Source organism: Aspergillus ruber (genome assembly GCF_000600275.1).
Source record: "Aspergillus ruber CBS 135680 unplaced genomic scaffold scaffold00001, whole genome shotgun sequence".
Lineage (NCBI taxonomy): Eukaryota > Fungi > Ascomycota > Eurotiomycetes > Eurotiales > Aspergillaceae > Aspergillus > Aspergillus ruber.
The window spans coordinates 1,348,194-1,364,478 of NW_024467297.1; the positions used below are offsets into that span (position 1 = coordinate 1,348,194).

Below are 16,285 nucleotides of genomic sequence, written 5' to 3' on the forward strand. Positions count from 1 at the left end.
CTTCCTACGTACTTGAGCATATCGCTGTGGCTATCTTCTCTCTGTCAACGATTGGGATTGTAACCGCAGACATGGAGTTAGCAACTGCAACTCTATTTTAATTTCCTGATAACCCTCCAACTGACAGTGACCCCAGCTGATCTTATGTGCATGAGTGTTAAGTCCTATTCCCACCTCCTAATCAACTGGTATCGTAATTTATACTGTCTTACTGTGACGACTCATATATGACGACTCATATATGACGGCTCAACACTGCAGCAATGAATGATACATCGCAAATGCTGCTACTCAGCCATGTCGCCAACAACCTCTATAAAACCCCTTCATTATCTGGATAGATTTCCTCTTCCCTTTTCTTCTCCAGATTCGATATTCTCGTCAATGGCTACAATAGTCTAGATAGGAATTCAGTTCGTTATTATCTACTATTCCGAGCCCGTGACACTTACCTACTCTCATTGCTGTTGGTTTGGTTTTGTTTAGGGGTCAATATTTGGGTTATTGTCACTGTTGCTGCTGCTGTCCCCGTTCATTGTTACCATTGTTCTTGCTTCCTAGCAGGCCCTTTATTAATCAAAAGAAATCGTGGTCTAGCAACCCAGTGACTCCAGATTATGCAGAACTTACACAGGCTCTGCAGACACTGCACTTACATACACAACACCCTGTAGCTCCATGTTAGTCTGGGGAGTGATAGGATACTTGTATGGTGGATATTCACAAGGTCGGGAAAGAGAGCTCCAGCTCATTGCAGCGGTTCATGATGGGAATAGCATAAGCCAATGGGAGAATAGCAAAAATGGCAAACGAAAGCTGCATACTAAAAAATGAAAATAGATTTGAGGTCACAGAACTTGATAATAATTCATTCCAAGCAATTAGATGTTAGCAATTTGAGTATATGAAAATGAGAATTGGGAATTGAAGGTGCTTAATATCTCGCATCAAATGCACCACTGATACAACAGATCTACTGTACGTATAAATAGTACTACATGACCTGCGGTATTCAGACTATTGATGTGATATGCGATGTTTCTAGGGCATAACACCGCCTTCAGTATGAACCTATGAGACCTTATTGTACACTATTCATCAACTGGCTAGACAATTGTTACATCACTAGTAACTTGACGCTATTGTCACCCTTAACGTATCAAGGACCTTCCATTTGAAGAGCCATTTGCAGGGTTAGAGTCATGTGAATACAGTCCTTCGGTGTTGACCTCTTATGAATTTTATGCATGATCTGATGGCAATCCTGCTTTTAATTCACGGCAAGCAGACTAGAAGTCCACGGGTGTTAGGCTTTCCATGCCTAATGGCGAAGGGCACTTCTCGAGCATGTGACGCCCAGATAAGCAGCTCCTATATAATTTTACGGGGGGTATAAATATGTCCACAACGGAACTTTCTTTACATCACCATATTTGTGCCGGCAATATCATCGCTATCCTGTCCTCTCCCCCTCCATTTTCTTCATCGTCGCCATCGTCACTACCCCTGTCGTAGCTTACCAGCAGGGATCGGAAATAAGAAAAGCCTATCAGACAAATCGTCCAGAAAGATAATATTATAGACAGCACTTACCGGCGATACTTGCTGTATCCCACCATTAGATTGTAGTTGTGACATAGTGATAATTTTCCAACTGAGCACTTACAATAAACTCATCACCGAAGTCACAACTTAGATATCGATGGTAGCTGAAGCTCAGTATACACTGGAGCCCGTCTGCTCCTGCGCGTTGCGTACTGCAACAATGCCATCAAGATTCAGTACAATGTTTACAATGGAAGAAACACCAGAAAGATATAGAAAAACTGCGTTATACTAATGGGGGCCTGATATCTGGACATGAACGATTGCAAGGTGGTGACGATACTGAGTGCAGAAGAATGGAGATGCTTATCCAGTTTGTTATGCTCTGTCCAGTGCATTTGTATAGAGTACAGGCCATTTATGGGACATATGTAATGGATCCCGTGTCGAGCGAGTCCAGCTATAGTTGAAGAACCCGAATTGCTCTGCAGACCACGCACAGACAGTGAGAAACACCATATAGAGTACAGGGTAATATGTAATTACATACGCAGTATTTTGCAATCCAGCCAAATGCTGAAAAAGAGGCAATTGTGATAATATGAAATATTCTCAACGGTGTATTGCTACGCCGCTTCTGGTAAGAGCCACCCAGGGACGTTAGACAAGAATACGAAGAGACCATCAATTCCAAAGGTATAATAAGTGATAATTTAACCACATTCAAATTAATTAAGAGCCCCGTCTGCGCCATAATGCGCCAAAATCCAATCGCAGGGTAACATATTATTCAAGAGCGCCCCAAGATTAGCTTGCGACCCAGGAAACCAAAGATAACAATCCGCGGTATAACCCCGATCCCACTTCATAGCTAATGATGTCTTAGTTGCTATCTACTTGATCCTCGCCACCGTCCTGGCGATTGTAGTCCCCATAATTGCCGATGAAATAGGTCTGGTCGATGGCAACATCAATATTCTCTGCTTCCTGTCCCATGAGACCCTAGATTCACCAACGAAATGTGATTAGCAGCAATCCCCATCATCCACAGCAAATCAAGCCCTAAGTACTACTCACCTGAATTGATTGCTATATTTACATGCATGTCAGCCTATGCCCAAAATCAAAAGAAATCTCAGTCCTTGCTAACTTACCCCCAATCCATTAAGAGCATCATCAAGATCTCGACGGCGGTTTTCGGTGAAGCATTTTTCCAGCTCTCTGCGTACCGCAGGCTGAGCGACCAGGAGCTCTCCGAGCTTCTTCACTCCGTTCTCCGTCATGGTGGTTTGGTCGATATCGGCGAGAGAAGTGAGGGTTTCGTCGAGTTGCTGGAGCTCGAGGCAGCGAGATGGGATGGGGTTGGCGTAGGCCAGAGGTAGGATGGATAGAAAGATGGAGAAGAAGTGCATTTTGAAGTGATGGAGTTGAAATGAATGAGAGACTTGGTAGTTGGATGGATCAAGTGGATGTAATGGGTTGAGTTAAGGAGAGGGAAACGATGTGGAAAATTGGGGTGCTTATATAGCTTTTTTCTTAGGAAATTAAAAACTGGGATGTGATTATTAGGTATCCAACGCAGGTCGTACTAGATCCAAACATTCAATTACCCTGAACTCATCTTTCTACCCTATATAGCGACGATCATCATATTTTGCATCAGGTACCAGTATACGGCGCCACCGTTGGGTCGTGGCATCCCGAGCGTTTGTGCTACCGCGATGGATACATATAGCCGAAGATCCTAGTTGAATTACTTCACAAACAAGCAATGAGAAATACAATATAAGAAGACTATGTAGGTTCTAGTACTCACTTCTAGTGTCTCCCAAGCGTCATTAGCAATTGTATATTTTATACAGAGTACTTTACTTTTCCAAACTCGCGTTGGAGCATTAGTGGTACAGGTAATAACCCTAAGTTGGCGCGATATAGCCCGCATCAACAAGGTTACACAAGCTGCAGGGGCAATACAACAACCGCCCGAGCAATGCAGGCATGATCCCTGTGTAAAGATACTGCATTTGGCTAGTCGCCAGAAACGAAACCCCCTTCCCGATCATTCGATACTATGAGGGCTTTCATGGCGGTCATCAATCGATCACATCTACTCGGTAAGTCGTACTACTGTTGTATCACGTAGTTTAGAGACTCAAATTGAATATGACCATTTTCTTATAGTTAAGCATTTTTTAGGTTAATCGTGGCTTTCTGAAAGTTACACAATAATCTTAACGATGTGTGAAGCGTGATATCGGATGCGGATGTAGAATCAAGCAATTTGCCGTTTTATCTTACTTGCCCCTGAATCTGTCTCGGCTCCTAGTCTGGATGTAGCGCTTTGTCTCGCCGTTTGCTGGTGTTACTGGTACCCGAGATCCGTGTTACACCATGCATTCCACTCAATCAAATGTTCCTGCATATGTGGGAAAAGAGATAAGCTATGGAAAGCGTTGTACTTTGCGGTGCTTGTATATACTTCAATGAAGGTATTCCGTAAGTGTTGTTGCCCAAATTTGAGTAGTACAGAATATATATGGTCATACCAGGGACTCTTCAGATCTCTCTAATACTATGCATCGTTTCTATAAATCGAGCTCCGATGTGATTTAAAACAGTAATTTCTTTGCGCGTTACGCAGTTGGTGGCTACATTAGTATCTTTGAATACTCAAATCTATAGTAACACATCCAGCACATGCGACTTCCCTTAGGGTTGCTGACACAACACACGCTCAATCGAAGCCACCCCTCCTCGTACTATTGATATACTCGCTATCCTCGCTTATCTCAGAAATAACACCACCCTAATCCTATCCAAGCACAACATCCACTAGAGCCGTTACCAATCACAGAGGCAAAAAAAGCACATCCCGAATATACCGAATCCCGAATTAACTCCAGAAATTCTTCAGCTATCAACCAATTTCACCCGCATCCCCGTCTACCCCCTATATCCATACCCACTCCTGTATTCTGTGCCCCGTACAAGTTGTACAGTACGGACAACTCCGCAGCGGTACTCCGTAGACACCCCACAAGCACGACCCATATTACAATACGTACAAACCAACACCCCCCACGCACGCCACCGGACGCGACCCAACCGAACCAAAGAAAAGAAGAGAAAAAGAAAGAAGTGAACTCTGGAAAAAGAAATACAAACGGCCCGGTGGGTCGGGTTCGGTCCGGTTCGGTCCTCTTACGGAGTACAATCTACTTGACTGACTCCGTCCAAACCCAGATCCACCACCCTATTCAACTATACGCAGTAAATATGTAGCCACTCTGTAAGATACTCTGTGCTCCGTACAAATACTCTATTTCCTCACCTAGGACGGACACAATACTGCAAACAGACTAGAACACCATGTGGAAATCCAATAGTCGGAATCACTTCCCTGCCAAACGTGGTTCAGATAAAATAGCGGTCTGTGCAGGATACGTCTGCCCTATTCCATTTTGGTATAGAGTACAGAATAGTGACTCCGTTCTTGTACAGATACGCTCGATATCCGTGCTTTCCGAAATCTGAAATCGCAAAGTCTTTTTGATAGTACCTGTATCCGTACACGTAGTCGAGTCAATAGAGTATGGGGCGAAAGAATGGTCATATATGATACGAGTACAGCTCGTCAGCTCTGGAAAATCCCCGAAATGGCGGTGTTCATTGTTCACTGCCTCTTTCCTTTATAAATAGAGGTAAATCCCTACACTTCACTTGCTCAACTCCTGAATCCTGATCCCTGATCAACATTGAATGGATACCAACTGTGGGGATAAGAGGCCGTACGGACCATACTGTAAAGACAAAAGGCTATATGCAAAACGACTATATTCAGTAGATCAACTAAATTTATGGGAAATAAAGCATAAACCAAACGTTGACAACAACTCGGGCCATCGCTTCCCTACTGCCAATCACTTCATCTTCATGTGCACTTTCATAACTGTACTAGGAAATCATCATAACGCTCGTGATCCTCATCATCGCTATATAAATACGGAGGCAAAAACGTATACCACTGAGAAGGCAAAGTAATAAAAAAATGTAAAAAGAAACAAAATAACACAGAAAAAAAAACGAATAACATATAGCATCATGGTCATCGCTTAAGGCTATAAACTCGTAAAGAAAGACATTTCCAAAGTAAAAAGAAAAGGAAAGAGAAAGTTTCGTCAAGAAACATCGAGACGGAGGCATGAAGAAAATCGAAAGGAATGATAGCGCTCGCTATGTAACGTCTCATAATCATCAGGAAAATGTCGGCATATCTCATGTAGGGTCTTCGTAGTAATATCGTGCTTCATGCCGTTGAATCTTTGCAGCCGTTATATATCCGAGAAAAATATAGTACGCGGAGATGAACCTTCAACCTCGAAAACAAACTGGGGTCTTTTTTTCTGTCGCTTAATTGGCACGGATAACGAGTCGCGAAATGAATTTATTCGATAAGCAGTCAAAGTCACTGCAGTCGAATTTTGAGTTACTAGTCCGGCTCCGGAGGTAGTTCTCTGCAAGGTACGTGTTAGTGACCATCTCACAAAAACCCTGTGGTGAAATTTGCCATACCGTGTTGTGTAACGTGTTGTCGAACTTCGGTCATAGTGCTGCACACATCGGGGTTGGATGCCAGCAAGTGGTGGTGTTTTTGTGTCTCCCAGTCCGTGAAAGCGGGCAGCTTCTGCGAAATTGCTTGGAACAGTCCCACAATCACACCGACTGGTGTTGTCTCCATGTCATTGCAGAATTTATCCACGGAAGCCGCATCCTAGAATAATTAGTCTCAATCCGAGCGCGAAAAGAGAGAAAAAAAAAAAAAAAAAAACTCACAGGTGTGCGATAATGCGAGTCGAACTGCATTTCTTCCCACACAGCCAAGAGAATGCAGGCCAAGATGAAGATGGTTGGCCAGTTCTTGAGCTTGTCACCACTGTAGACACTTGAGTAGAGAGCAGAAAGCTCCTCCAAGACGTCCTTTTGCAACTCACGCCACATGTTGGCCATGGCGCACTTGATTTGGAAGTTAATCATGACCGGTGCCATGGTCTTGCCACTGAACTTGGAGGCGCCGTCCCTAATCTTGCCCAGGAAGCCGTCTTCATCACCCAGGCCCTCAACCATAGTAACATGCAATGTCAGGTTGTAGGCGACGATTAACTTCAGAGCCTTGCGGATAACAGGCAGCTTTGTGCGGTAGTAGTAGCGGAAGGCAGTCTTGAGCATTTGTGTTAAGAACGGTGTGCCCTCAAAATAGTCGTCGACAAACTTCTCAAAGGTGCCGTTTCCATCGATGTGGCGGTCCAGGTAGTCGGACAGCATAGCATGTGAGATGCCCTCCATACCAGCCGACAGCTTGGCCGTCTCCACCTCGTACTGGGTAGGTTCCCGGTTCATTGTCTCAACCCAGTCAATACTGAAACATTGCTCGTCACGCACGTAGACCTCCCGAGCGTTGATAGGGAGAATCTGACCATAGCCGTGGGTGATGAAGAGAGTCCGTTCGTGTTCCGAAAATCCCTTGATGTTACCCACGGAGAAGCCCATCGAGATATGGCGTTCGTAGTCCGCTTTCCAGTCCTTCATGAAGTATCCAATCTCCTTGATGTCAATGCGAGTGCAAGGTACCTGCCAGAGACGAGCATGCGAAGGCTGGCAACCAGCACAAGGTTCACCTTTGTCACACTGTTCAATCCATTATTAGCTCCAGTCATTTCTCGATATAGTAAAGGAACTTACCGTCTTCTTCAGGAACTTGCAACGCAAGCACGCCCTCAGCTTCCGGATCTCACTGGCCTGTTTCCTTTGATCCGGCTTGAGAGGGCCCTTGCGCTTACCCACTCGCTTCTCGGTGTCGGGCTTCCCGTTCTGCGATTGTTTGCGAACCTTGGTGTCATTTGTCTTGGCGGCAATAGGGCTCTTCCGCGACGGTTTCCGGGTAGTCGGAGACACCGAAGAGGAAGCAGTCGACGAAGTCGACCCCGTGGACCTATGAGACATGGCCGAGCGCGTCGGTGACGTCGATTTCTTGCCTGGTACAGGAATTGGCCGCACAATAGCCACGGGGCTAACAGCAGTAGGAGACTGAGAACCGTGCGAGGTGTGGTCGAACGACACGCGACGGTTGACGGGCATGAAGGGGGACTCCAGGTTGGTCTCCGAGGTGGGGGAGTTGATGGGGTTGGAGATGTCAACCCAGCTACCGTAGGAGCCCGAGTACGACGACTCAGATAGGCTCCTATCATGCAGCGTCTGATTGGGGTTGATAAACAAGCTCTGCTCGGGGAAAGAGAAGTCGATAGGACGACGTTCGATGGTGTTCCAACCATTTTCACTGCTCGAACTGCCCAGGGACCGGACCTCGAGGTATGTATCGGCAGGCGAGCTGCTGTCAATCACATTGGGCGGTGCTGAGTAAGGGGACATGTCCGGAAGACCATGAGTCTGAGGAAATGCCATCAGATCGGGCTGAAGGTCCTGGTAAGGGAACATCATATCGACGGGGGCTGACAGGGACAGATAGGAACCGTCCAGCAAACCCGTGCTCATCTGGCCGTGGGGAGCTGCAGGCATCAGGTCCATGGGAGGAGAAGACTGGATGGGCATCCCATAACTGGCGGCGGTAGTGGTGAACGGAGGAGCGGAGGTAGGATCATCGTGCTGCGGCGGCGGGGGAGGAGAGTATTGAAGGTGAGAAGGGAATTGCTGGAATTGCCAGTCGACCATCAACGGGTCGTGAGCAGCGATGGTCTGGTCGTAGGGGTGACCAGTGGTGGTAGTGGCCTGCAGGGGCGAGATATCGCGTTGTACCCGAGCATGTTGGTGATGGTGGTGGGCGTGTTGGTGGTGCGGATGTTGATGAGTGTGAGCAAGATGGTTATGGTGGTGGTGGTGGTGATGGTGTGAATGTTGGTCCACGGCCACAGGCCAGGAGTGAGACTGGAGATAACCTCTCGAGTCATAGTCGAGACCGATGAGGCCATCACTGGAAATATCAACATTCGACATGGTTCAACACTATGTACGGAGCAATTGTGGTGGTGGTTGTGGTTGTTGATAAAAAGGCCGGTCAACAAATGAGACACAACTGAGACTTCAATTCATTCAGAAGAAATGAAATGAAACAGCAGCAAAGCGACAGGGAAGAAAGAAAAGGAAAAAGGCAAAGAATCAAATCAGCCTTGACACAGGTTGTACAAAAGGAATCTGACTACAGACAACAAAAATGAAAAGATACAAAATCAACAACGAAAGAGACGCAAAGAAAAGAAATGAAAAAAAAAATGATAATCCGGGGATGATAAGAGAGAATAAACCCAGCAGTTTCCGAAAAGAAACCGATAAAAAGAGAAGAGAATTGGCCAGCAAGCGAAGAGTGAGATGATACTAAAGAGCGAGAGAAACGAGATACATACACTTACAGCCTGTTTCTCTCCACGGTCCAGAGCGGTGGGGAAGAACCGCCGGCAAAACAGCGGTGAGCAGCAAAGCGGGTCACGCTAGGGGATCCCGGCAGCCACGTTGACCCTGATTGGTTGGGGGAGTCAATTACCGTAATGAGATTACAGTGATAAATTACAGCCAATGCTAATGCCACGGTGGCGCTGCTGGACCCATGACTATCAGAGTCTATCCATAGGGTGTTTATGCAACCACACTGGTTATTATTGTCGGGCTGCGATATGGCAGTATTCTGTACAAGTATTCTATCCAACCATAAGTATCAATACCCCTGGCACTCGTACTGGTACCAACACTGGTACCCTGGAACATACCGGCCTGTCATTGGAACATTCTCGGAAAGGGAGATCAGTGGATCTCCAGATCCTGTCTCTGGCCGTGGAAATAATACCGTCAATACGTGGCACCGGACTGACCCCGCGGTGGACCAACCAGTGACCCGTGCTGGTCGATACCATTTATTACCGTATCGTCTTACTCAGCCTCGGAAATGCTTCTCCCACACACATCCACATCCGCATCGTCACCAGAAAGATACCTAGAATGAGGCTTCAAATTGTACTCCGTACTCTGTACAACTGTGCAAGTACACGCATGCACTCCCGGATGTCTGTACAAGTACCTACGACCTCGATATCATCAGTGCTCTAACGATTGATGAGATCATATCCCTTGCCCATATCTCAACCGGGAATCAACCCGGTCAGGATCAAGTCAGAATGATAGATCAGATCATATCATGCATTAACGGCCAATATCGATTGTGCATAGTAATACGACTAAGAAAGGACCTTGAGGGGCCTGCAGATCGAGTCAATTCACCTTTAGCCCTCTTTTCCTCTGCTCTGCCTGCATGAAACATGTCAGTATCGGTTGTTGACTTGCAGCCGGACACGCCAGCGGTGCAAGCCATACATTCTGTGTTGAGAGGGTATGCGTATATCGTAGAGTATTTGCGAGTATGCAATGAGCTCTCAAGCAATGGAAAAATACGGTCGAATGTTGGGATGCAGAGTTTTTTTCTTTGAATCGCCAGATTCAGTCAATCGTCCGTTAACTTTCGCCCGATAAAAATAGGGCCAACTTGGATCGACGCAAGCCATTGTGTGGGCTGGTCAAACCGTGATGCTTCGGACTGAACTAGTTTCTCGCGGATGCATTGCCCGATTGCCCGCAGAGTATGTCTTTGCGAGAGTACGTACGTACATAGTGTCTCTCGGGTGTCAGTCGGAAGCTCGTGATGGTGAGACGATTCGCGCAGGGAAAGATATGGGTTGATCGATGCAGATCACGGGACCAGAGTCATTCTTTCATCCCACTTACTCGTTCGGTCGAAGCACTCAATAACACTGCACCCCAACTACTCTGTCCTTATCACTGATTTAAGTCATTGACATTGAGATAGCATAGGGTCATTCAAGAATACCGTGTTATTCACCTCAATGAATATTCTAATCTTGTATGGAGTACTGCGGGACAACTGCACAGTTGGCTCTCCTGCCCCACCAAACAAGACAATGGCCGCCCATCTGTATTCATCCCCAAGGCCATCCAAACAGAGAACAATATTAAGCAATCTCAATTCAATTTATCTACACTTATGATTTCATTCAAGTGAACAAAGAATCAAAGCTATTAAATATACTGCCCGGAGCCCATGCCCGTCATCGCTGCCACGGGCAAACAGCGTCGAAAAGTCCGCTTTTCCAATAACCGTCCAGTCACCAGTATTAACGCCAACAACCTGCAAGCCACAAGCAACTCTCCTGCACCCACTGCAGTCTCAAACCCTATCGCTTCCAAGTCAAGTACAAAAACTATCATGAGTACGACTGCGGCAGTACGCCCGGGGGTCCCGGCTCTCTTTACTGAGCCTCCAGTGATCCACGACCCGCTTACGACAGAGACCTCTGAGCTCCAAGAGCAGACGCTCGAGAAATGTTTGCCCTTTTTGCAAGGTAATCAAAAATCGCAGCGGGAGCCCTTTAGTCGGCACGGGGTCCCGGCACTTGGACGGGATGACCATATCGGTTTCCTGTACGATTCCCTGGAGGAATATCCAGACGACTTTGTGGCACTGGATGCTAGTCGTCCCTGGATGTGTTATTGGGCTCTGGCGGGGCTATCCCTACTTGGTGAGGATGTCAGTAAATTTCGCCAACGGTAGGAATCATGATCATCACTGATAAGCGGGAAAGGTCGTTTTTTGACTTCGTGACTTGTACAGGGTGATTGCTACTTTTACACCCATGCAGAACCCCACCGGGGGCTTCGGCGGGGGGCATGGCCAGATGTCTCATAGTGCCTCGAGTTACGCCGCCGTGCTCACCCTAGCTATGGTTGGGGGCTCAGAGGCCTATCGGCTGATTGATCGGAGGGGCATGTGAGTTGTTCTTGTTCTGTAGCCTGTTTAGGGAGGTCGTGCGGGATTTCTAACGTGAATTGTTTCAGGTGGAGCTGGTTGGGGAGATTAAAACAGCCAGACGGAGGCTTTAGAATCTGCGAGAATGGAGAAGAGGATGTGAGGTAGGCGGTTTCCGCTCCTGATATTTGTTGCATGGCGCGTTTTGCTAAAAACGCTCTAGGGGCGCGTATTGTGCCATGGTGGTCATCTCATTACTCGATCTGCCACTTGAGTTGCCCCCGGATGCGCCAGCTCGCCAGCATGGTCTAGAAACGTTTACAAGTGGCCTCCCGGAGTATCTATCAAGATGTGAGCAACGTTATCTCCACACGATGGCGGACTGAGCTAACGGTGATCCACCACAGGCCAGACATTCGAGGGAGGGATGTCCGGAAGTCCTGGTACGGAAGCGCACGGAGCCTATGCTTTTTGTGCTCTGGCGTGTCTTTGCATTCTGGACCGGCCTGAAAAGGTTATCCCCAGGTAAGATGAAGATCAATGGGCATACATACATGTCGCCACCAGATACTAAGGCTGCCTCTTTCAGGTATATGGACGTTCCACTGCTTTTATCCTGGCTCTCCGCTCGTCAATACGCCCCCGAAGGGGGTTTTGCGGGGCGAACCAACAAATTAGTAGATGGGTGCTACAGTCACTGGGTGGGCGGCTGCTGGCCATTGGTCCAGTCTGCTCTGGATGGCATGCAACCAGCCGCCGCCCCGAACAAAGCCTCTGGCAATCTTTACTGCCGGGAAGGTTTGACGCGATACATCCTCAGTTGTTGTCAAGCTAAGCGAGGACTTCGGGATAAACCCGGAAAGTAAGCAAAGCTTTCGATTAACCTTAGTTGTGGCTAACAGGAAGCACAGACATCCCGATTCGTACCACACCTGCTACACGTTGACAGGCCTGAGCACGACGCAGCATCGGCATTACCATACAGACACGAGCGCCACTTCCAAGGAGCCCTTTGCGTCGGCGTTTTCCTGGAAATATACGCCCGTCTCCAGCAACGTCAACGACGATACAGACGTAAGCGTCTTTGAAGAGACAGACCGAGTGAACCCAGCGCATCCGCTGTATGTCATTCCTCACAAAGCTGCCGAAGACATGCGACTTTGGTACGAGAAGGAGCCATTGGATTTTGCATAGCATAGCCGACATACCTCCCTCACGGAGTACCGTATATAGCCTGGAGAGAAAAAAGGAAGAAAATGGAATTCTGGCGAATTGACCTCGAAGCCTTCTCCCCCCTTACTTCATACGCGCAGGGTAACCACAGTGTGCTTCGTACAGATCATGATGCGTCCGGACCATGGAGGATGGCGACAGCTGTCATGCTCATGGATTTTTATCCCATTGCTTATCTCCACAGAACAACTCATCGCTGCATACCCCCCCCTTCCCGGTACAATACGGCCTCGAGCTTGCCTCCCCCTTTTGTATTTACCAGGGATTCCTTGTACTTTGGTTATCGCCATCGTTTTTTGTTACTCGAAACGGGGAATAGTCGAGTACAAGTATTTATTGTCACCTGTACTCCGTTTTCCATACGGAGTCAATAATGCCCCTCTTGCCCCTCCGAATAAAAATAAACTCAAGTCCGAGTCGAGCCCGAGTCCAAGGAAGCGGTCAATATTTCAATCACAACCTCCATCTAGCATAATCGCGAACGCGACGAAAAAAGATAACCAAATCTACTCAAATAGATTACGCTCCAAAAGAGTCTATTGCACTTCCAACGGACTACCTGCCTATATCCATTTTCTTCCGAGGCAGCAAGGCAACGAGCAACGAGTCAAGGACTCGGGTCCGCAGAATAATAAACCTCCGAGGGGCTCGATTTGAATGGCCATGAGCGATGCCAGCACATCATGTCGCCGTTGCAACTGACAAAACAAAAGAAGCTCCTAGCAGAGCAGTAAGCATAGTTGGTTATCTTATTGATACTTGGTAGTTGTCGAGATTTGGAAATGCCCCACGTTGTGTTTTCTCAACGTTTTTTGTGCTGTCGTTTCAATTGAGCAATAAAATAGTTAAGAATCTATTTCTGTTGTACTTCTAATTCTATATTCTACGGGAAAGCACGTCCATAATCTTTTGAACCCAATTCAATCACTATGTACTACGTCCTCTACCTAAGCAGTACGTCCCCCGCCATACCTCCCAACCCAGTCCACCACCAACCCATCTTAACCACAATGAACCCAAACTAAACAAAACCAGGCCTCTGCAAACGCCGCCACTGGCCCGACCCCCTCTACTCCCCCTACAAAACAACAACCACAACAACAACCCCCTCACCCACCGCCGGCCCCGGCCCAAGCACCGGTCCCAACCCCAACACCAACAACCCAGGCTACACCTGCACCGTCCGCGTCAATAACCGTGAATACCAAACTGATATGATCTGCGAATCCGAACAACTAGCCCGCGAAAACGCTGCCATGCGCGCGTACCTCATCTGTCGCAATTTTTCTGTCAACGATGGCATGTACCCCGCGGGTCATGACCATGGAGGTATTGTGCAGGGGGTGCCGGTTGCGATTGGGACAGGGAGGAAGGGGCAGTTTCAGTATGGGGGGGATGGGTTTGGGGAGGTTTATGCTGGGGTTGCCAACGGGTATGGAGCTGGGAGGGTTGGGAGTGAGAGTGGTGCGAGTAGTGGGAGTGGAGAGGTTTCGCCATGATTTGCTTCGCTCAAAATTCGGGGATGGGATGGGATGGGGAGGTTATGATTAATGAGTTATGACTATATCCGATTGATAGATTTGGCATGGCATGGCATGGGATCTGTTTCTGACGTTGGAGGTATTAGATATATATTTCTGTGCCTTATCAGCACGTGAACATCTTAATTGCATGGAATCTAGCTCGAGCAAATTGTCTCTTGTGCTAACACCATGTTTCCAGTGCCTCTGCTTCTATTATAAAATCATTAGAAACCTGGAAGAAGTGCGTACCATACAACACTGGTGTTTGTCCTGTTTGCCTGCATAGCCCCTATGACGTAGGTCGATCCCCAGACCAGAAACAACCACTAACTTGCAAACAACTCGGAATGATGCAGTTTATTCTACTGATAAATTCTTCTAATCTGAATTCGTTGGATATATCTACCGTTGGAATCTTAGGCAAATCACTTATCTTGGAATTGGACTACCGTCACACTACTACAGATACGGAGTCATGACATTGGCTTGATCACGCTCGTTACTTTGTCCCCGGGAGAAGATATTAAGTCATACACCAGGGGGACATTTCATTTTGTTACACACTCGGGCATTGTTGTGAAATCGTCTGAATATGCGCCCTCTCCGTGTCTCGCTACCCGCCGTTCATACCCCGTTGCAACTCCGTGGCAACTCAGGAACACGATTGCCCTTCAGACCTATTCAATCAATCCGACCTAATCCACGGACACCAGTTACGCCATTCTCAATTGCGAAATACGAGGTACGGCATTTCAGTCTCTCCAGGCTACGAGCGGCGGATGATACATTGGAGCGGTTGGAGATTCGGGAGGGAAAGGATCTTGAAAATGACAAAGATAGTAATGAGAGGAGGAGATTGGAGGAGATGAACAAGGGTGTGTCTGCTTTTGCCGCTTTGGAAAACAGGATGCTAACAAGTGCAGGCAAATTATTGACAACACCGTCGAGATTGTTCAAGCTCCTGATGCCATTGACGACCATTGACCACAACCCTAACCATCGAGGTAAGTGGCAAATCCAAATGGACGAAGCGAAAACAACTGCTGACAGAATAGACATTGAGCCAATTGCCGTCCTCATCCACCCCCAACAACCCCTCTCCTACCTTGAACGTCTCATCCAATCTGAAGTCCCCAAGATTCGCGGCGAAAACGGCCACTATCGACCACCGTCAGTGTCATTCATTGCCCTCCAAGTAGAACAAGACGCCATCAAACCCAGAAAATCCGTCTACGAAAACACAGATACAGAAGCCCGCAAACTAGGCGAAGGGGAAAGCGATGCTGTCCTTGAACGCCGCCGCCGCCCGGACGACTCAGACGACACCTACAGCTACCTGCGTGAATCAGAAGAAAGCCAAGATCAACCAGAACGGCGCTTTGTAAGGTGGTCACAGTCGACTGAGATTGGGGATTTCATTCGGGATGCCGCACGCGCGCAGGAGTTCGTCGTGAGCATTGAAGGCGCACCGGCTGGCTTGGGCCATATCCGTGTGACTGTCCCATCCTTTGACGAACGGACATATTTCCTCCGCATGCGCCTGCGTAAGATCTCAGGGAGGATCCAGAGCATCGCAGAGATCAAACATGACTGTGACGTCGTCGCTCACCGCGGCGCCCAGCGCGTCGCCATCGGCGGCTTTGGAATCCTCTCATTCTGGTGGTGTCTAGTTTACAAATTGACCTTCGGAACCGAGCTCGGCTGGGATACAATGGAGCCCGTCACCTACCTAGCCAGTTTGTCCACTTTAATGGGAGGCTACCTCTGGTTCCTGTACCACAATCGAGAAATTTCCTACCGTTCCGCACTGGACTTCACGATCAGCGCGCGACAGAAGAAACTGTATCAGGCTAAAGGCGTGGACTTACGTGCGTGGGAGTTCTTGATTGACGAGGGCAATGTACTGAGAAAGGAGATTAAGAGTATTGCGGCGGAGTATGATGCGGATTGGGATGAGATTCAGGACGAGCAGGATGAGAGTGTGACGCATGCGTTGAAGAAGGAGAGGCGTCAAAAGAATGGGAAGCATGAGAAGAAAGATGATGAAGATCAGGATGCTGATGACTGATAGGAGTTGTTCTTGTATGTATTATTGTATTGTTTATATCATGTATGTATGTTATACACACTTGATTTTGGTTTCAAGACCAAGCATAGGGGC

General features: G+C 47.6%; 6 protein-coding genes across 6 annotated transcripts; 4 read left to right on the top strand and 2 right to left on the bottom strand.

Moving 5' to 3' along the window:
* Positions 1 to 2,283: 2,283 nt before the first annotated feature.
* EURHEDRAFT_519935 (uncharacterized protein) lies at positions 2,284 to 3,016 on the bottom strand. Its single transcript, XM_040786800.1, has 3 exons — positions 2,700 to 3,016; positions 2,623 to 2,634; positions 2,284 to 2,547 (listed from the first exon to the last, which is right to left on the bottom strand). Exons 1-3 carry the CDS (start codon positions 2,955 to 2,957, stop codon positions 2,428 to 2,430), a joined length of 390 nt encoding a protein of 129 aa, XP_040643563.1. The 5' UTR covers positions 2,958 to 3,016; the 3' UTR covers positions 2,284 to 2,427.
* Positions 3,017 to 5,954: 2,938 nt separating this feature from the next.
* EURHEDRAFT_32599 (Zn(II)2Cys6 transcription factor domain-containing protein) lies at positions 5,955 to 8,661 on the bottom strand. The gene is made up of 3 exons (XM_040778351.1): positions 7,285 to 8,661; positions 6,379 to 7,230; positions 5,955 to 6,316 (listed from the first exon to the last, which is right to left on the bottom strand). The coding sequence occupies exons 1-3, from the start codon at positions 8,551 to 8,553 to the stop codon at positions 6,086 to 6,088; spliced, it is 2,352 nt and encodes a 783-aa protein (XP_040643564.1). The 5' UTR covers positions 8,554 to 8,661; the 3' UTR covers positions 5,955 to 6,085.
* Positions 8,662 to 10,355: 1,694 nt separating this feature from the next.
* On the top strand, positions 10,356 to 12,818 carry EURHEDRAFT_407883 (CAAX farnesyltransferase subunit beta RAM1). Its single transcript, XM_040780688.1, has 7 exons — positions 10,356 to 11,169; positions 11,234 to 11,389; positions 11,458 to 11,532; positions 11,592 to 11,719; positions 11,776 to 11,893; positions 11,958 to 12,230; positions 12,280 to 12,818. The coding sequence occupies exons 1-7, from the start codon at positions 10,664 to 10,666 to the stop codon at positions 12,560 to 12,562; spliced, it is 1,539 nt and encodes a 512-aa protein (XP_040643565.1). The 5' UTR covers positions 10,356 to 10,663; the 3' UTR covers positions 12,563 to 12,818.
* EURHEDRAFT_32580 (uncharacterized protein) lies at positions 12,604 to 13,536 on the top strand. Its single transcript, XM_040778350.1, has one exon. The coding sequence runs from the start codon at positions 12,710 to 12,712 to the stop codon at positions 13,256 to 13,258; it is 549 nt and encodes a 182-aa protein (XP_040643566.1). The 5' UTR covers positions 12,604 to 12,709; the 3' UTR covers positions 13,259 to 13,536.
* EURHEDRAFT_437081 (uncharacterized protein) lies at positions 13,531 to 13,983 on the top strand (the record flags this gene model as incomplete). Its single annotated transcript, XM_040783447.1, has 2 exons — positions 13,531 to 13,555; positions 13,637 to 13,983. Coding segments are annotated over 2 exons (372 nt in total), but the record flags the coding sequence as incomplete, so codon positions are not given.
* A 733-nt stretch (positions 13,984 to 14,716) lies between these two features.
* Positions 14,717 to 16,192, top strand: EURHEDRAFT_373782 (uncharacterized protein; the record flags this gene model as incomplete). Its single annotated transcript, XM_040778570.1, has 3 exons — positions 14,717 to 14,999; positions 15,048 to 15,128; positions 15,180 to 16,192. 3 exons carry the CDS (start codon positions 14,717 to 14,719, stop codon positions 16,190 to 16,192), a joined length of 1,377 nt encoding a protein of 458 aa, XP_040643568.1.
* Positions 16,193 to 16,285: the final 93 nt, after the last annotated feature.